At 42.4% G+C, this 4,391-nt stretch overlaps 1 protein-coding gene across 1 annotated transcript; it reads left to right on the top strand.

The window, feature by feature from the left end:
• Positions 1 to 1,131: 1,131 nt before the first annotated feature.
• On the top strand, positions 1,132 to 3,955 carry LOC110105024 (omega-3 fatty acid desaturase, chloroplastic). Its single transcript, XM_020834371.2, has 8 exons — positions 1,132 to 1,796; positions 1,907 to 1,996; positions 2,082 to 2,148; positions 2,243 to 2,335; positions 2,425 to 2,610; positions 2,707 to 2,787; positions 3,210 to 3,347; positions 3,422 to 3,955. Exons 1-8 carry the CDS (start codon positions 1,324 to 1,326, stop codon positions 3,608 to 3,610), a joined length of 1,317 nt encoding a protein of 438 aa, XP_020690030.1. The 5' UTR covers positions 1,132 to 1,323; the 3' UTR covers positions 3,611 to 3,955.
• Positions 3,956 to 4,391: the final 436 nt, after the last annotated feature.

Below are 4,391 nucleotides of genomic sequence, written 5' to 3'. Positions count from 1 at the left end.
GATACCAATTTTACTAGCAATGCGCAAAATACCATCAGAATTCCATACACAAAGCGGGAGGTCCATCAATTTAACCCAGATAGGGACAGTGGTAAAATTTTCTCTAACTGGCTTAAATCGAGGATACCATTTTTGTAGTATGAAAGGGAGACCTAAGAGGAACCAAACTCCTCCATTACTGGCCATTTCGTAATCCATAGGAGAAGAGAACTTGATCAGAAAAAAACCATCACTCAAGTTGAATAGCTGGATAATACCTTGGAGCTTCCAAGTTTTCTGAAGCGCTGTTAAGAGGGATTCACAGTAAGGCCGCCTACCTACCGAGAAGCCCACCAAAGATAGGTTCCATTCTTCTGCAGCAGCATCCGTTTTAGCTTTCTGGAAAATAAGGACCTCATCAGGGTCCTCACGAAGATCAACAGGAAGGTTTTTGGAGGAAAGGAAGTCAGGAGTAATGACATTCGTCCAACTCTGGAGAGGAAGAGGAGCTGGAGGAACAACTGCGCCTGAGAAATGAGAGAGAGGGGGAAAGTTGAGCTCATGGAGAGGGGAACTCATGAAGAGGGGAACCCCTCACAGGGAGGGGAAGAAAAACCGGCGGCAAGGCAAGACGGCGGGAAGGGTAAGCAGAGCAAACCCTAGCATACCCTCTTTTTTTTAGGGTGAAATTCCTATTGATGTTATCAAAAATCTTCATGAGATCAATGTTGTCGCATAAAGACTTCCATAATTCAAAGACCAAGCAATTCTCTCATTTTGAAGAGAAATTATTGTGTGGAGATCAATGCATAATGCCGCCCGGAAACCAATCAGAATGCATCACGTCAGCGGTTCGAGCCGCAATACCGAGCAATATCGACCAGTACCGAGCTATGGTACGGAGCACATGAATGACGTGATCACGTGACACATTCTGATTAATTCATCTGCACACAAAAAGTTCACCATTTTGAATGACGCGCTTATATGGTATTTTACTCTGTTCAGTTCACATGAGCCGAGTCCAAGTCGTCAAGGGACTCGCCGCGTGGGTTGGTTCGGTCCGAACGGCTCCGTCAGCGAAACGTTACGTTTTGACGGTCAGACCGACACAGCTGTTAAATAACAGTCGGTAATCCTCTTCGTTGTCCTGGCCCCCAAGGCCAAACCTAAAAATTACACAAACATCACTAGCTGGGACCAGAGATCCCGAATCTTTTTTTCCTTTTCTTCCTCGCGGTCCCCTCGAAGAGGGATAGGGGGAGAAGGCAAAGGAAGTAAGAACGAGAGGCTAATCTGCCCCTCCCGTTCGAAATCCCGGCGGAGAGAGGTGCAGAATTTTTAATGGCGAGTCTTGTTCTCTCCGAATGCTGCGGACTGCGGCCTCTCCCGGCCTCCATGCGCTTCAGGTCGAAGCCTCGGTTACCTGCAGCACCACATCTGAGCTTCGTCTCGGGTGGAGGCCGACCGATTTTATCCGCCGGATGCCTGCGCGATTGGGCGCTGAGGGTGAGCGCACCGGCGAGGCCGGTTATAGTGGAGCAGAAGGAAGGGGAGGGGGTTATTTGGGCTCTGAAGGAGGAGTTCGATCCCGGGTTGCCGCCGCCCTTCGGGCTGGCGGAGATTCGTGCTGCGATACCGAAGCACTGCTGGGTGAAGAACCCGTGGCGGTCGATGAGCTACGTCGTGCGGGACGTCGCCGTCGTATTTGGACTCGCAGCCACTGCGGTGTACATCAACAGCTGGATTGTTTGGCCGCTCTATTGGGCCGCGCAGGGGACGATGTTCTGGGCTCTCTTTGTGCTTGGCCATGACTGGTATGGCGATGCTTTTCTTCAGATTTTGATTTCTTCCGTTTCCTTTCTCCAACTTGGTTGGATTAGGTTCTATTGGTTGGTTTCTAAGTGAAAAAAGGGAATATTGGCAGTGGACATGGGAGTTTTTCGAACAACCTGAAGCTGAACAGTGTGGTTGGCCATATACTCCATTCATCCATTCTCGTGCCGTATCATGGATGGTGAACCTCTTCTACCAGTCATGTTTATTTTCCTTGTTTCATTTCTTGTTTAACATGTCATAAAAATGGCATTGAATATCTTCAGGAGGATAAGCCACAGAACTCATCACCAGAACCATGGCCATGTGGAGAAAGATGAATCTTGGCACCCTGTTAGTATTCCCCAAACTTTATTAAATTGGAGATGTTTTTATCCTTTTTGTCATTTTGTTTGATGCTTTGTTTCTTTTCTTGTTATTTCTGCAGCTACCGGAGAACATTTACAGGCGCTTGGATTCAATGACAAGGATGCTCAGATTCGCGTTACCATTTCCAATGCTTGCCTTTCCCATCTATCTAGTGAGAAACTTCACCTATCATTGTTCATTTTTCTTTCAAATTATCTCTCTTTACAGGTAATATATATTTATCAATTGATGGCTTTACAGTGGGGGCGTAGTCCAGGAAAGAGTGGATCACATTTCAACCCTGAAAGTGATTTGTTTGTTCCTACTGAAAGGAAAGATGTCATAACTTCCACTGCTTGTTGGATTGCAATGGCTTCTCTGCTGGCTGGATTAACCTGGCTCATGGGTCCTCTCAAAATGTTTCAGCTTTATGCTGTTCCTTATGGGGTAGGTCTTTCTGCTGTTTGTTTATTCTAGTTATTCTTCAAGTGGGGATAATTAATGCTTGGCCATACAAATTTTCTTTTGTCGCTTTTATTGCAGGTATTTGTGATGTGGCTGGACCTTGTGACTTATTTACATCACCATGGACATGAGGAAAAGCTTCCCTGGTACCGGGGAAAGGTAAGGATTCTGTGTCCTGATCATTTCAATGTTGACCAATCAATTCCCATCAGCTTTTTATGATACTCTTATATTTAATTACTTTGAATATTGATCAATTTTTTAGTTAATATTTGTTTTTTCTTGCTTTAAATTGCCAATAGTTTATCTTTGTCTTCTTCATCACTTATTTATGTAAAACTCATTTTTATTCCTCTGAATCATCATCATCATTTGCCTTTATTTTAGGATTCCATTTTTGTTCTTTTTTTATTGGTTGATTTCATTGATTCCATTTAAAGAACCAGGATACAAACCTTAGGTAATTAATAGAATGACAAGCTTTAGAACAGTCTTTCAACCTCATTTGATGTGAATTGTTAGTGCTTTCTATTTAATTGAGCTCAGTATGCTAAATTGTGATGGTTGGCCATGGCATCCAGGAGTGGACTTATCTTCGTGGAGGTTTGACGACACTCGACCGTGATTATGGATGGATCAACAACATCCACCATGACATTGGCACTCATGTGATTCATCACCTTTTTCCACAGATACCTCACTACCATCTTGTGGAAGCTGTAAGTAGTTCTATGGTGAACTTGACCCAATCATTTTTATGTGAGTTCTTCCTTAACATTTGCTTGTGCAACAGACGATGGCTGCCAAACCAGTCCTTGGAAAATACTACAGAGAGCCAGACAAGTCAGGACCTTTACCTTTGCATCTCTTTCATGATCTGTCGAAGAGCTTAAAGCAAGACCACTTTGTTAGTGATTCTGGAGACATTGTGTATTATGAGAAGGATCCTGAATTGTCTTCCTCTTCTCACAAGTCTAAATGAGGCCCTCAAGCTAGATTCCGGAGCCAGTTCATCACACTCTCTCTCAACTTGTAGTCTCATTGATCCCTTCAAGTCTAGATTTGTTATGGCTGTCTTCCCATCACTAAGACTCGTTCGTTTTTCTCTCTTCTCAGCTCTTCTTACAAGCTGAAAGAGATGCTGCAAGCTCAATTTGAAGCTATTGGATAGTGATATTCAATCAAATTATTGGTCATTTTATTCTTAGAAATAAACATGTATTCATGCTGAAGATGCTTTGGGTATGATCATCCAGCTTCCTAGCATGTATTCATCTAATAAAAAGAGTTCCCAAAGAAATAGAAAAGCTACATTATTATTATGCGATTTTTTTCAGGTTTTATTTGGGATGGTTTTCTAAAATAGCTTTTTACTACAAAATTTTCTTTAATTTGAATTTTTTTGTACTAGAAAATCATTTTAAAAATAGTATGAAAGCTATCTGGGATATGAATCCTCAATCATTCTATTAAACTAAAAATGCTTCATATAAATGAATTTTGGCTGAGAATGACTTTATTACAGAACATGTTCTTCAGCTGCTTATTAGCTTCTTTTGCTGCCACAACAATGGGTTTTCTTTTTTCCTACTCGACAAAGACTTTCAACTTCAGACTCCACTGACTGGTAGTACAGTAGTGGCAGATCTTGACATAAGGAAAGTGCGAGGATAATTATTTTGTCTATTGGGTGGTGGTGTTTTCCTTCTCGTGGATGGATTTGGGCCATAAGCTTTAAAATATTTTTTTTTCAGCTGAGAAAA

Source organism: Dendrobium catenatum, unplaced genomic scaffold, assembly GCF_001605985.2.
Source record: "Dendrobium catenatum unplaced genomic scaffold, ASM160598v2 fragScaff_scaffold_128, whole genome shotgun sequence".
NCBI lineage: Eukaryota > Viridiplantae > Streptophyta > Magnoliopsida > Asparagales > Orchidaceae > Dendrobium > Dendrobium catenatum.
This window is presented reverse-complemented; position numbering and strand designations above follow the sequence as displayed.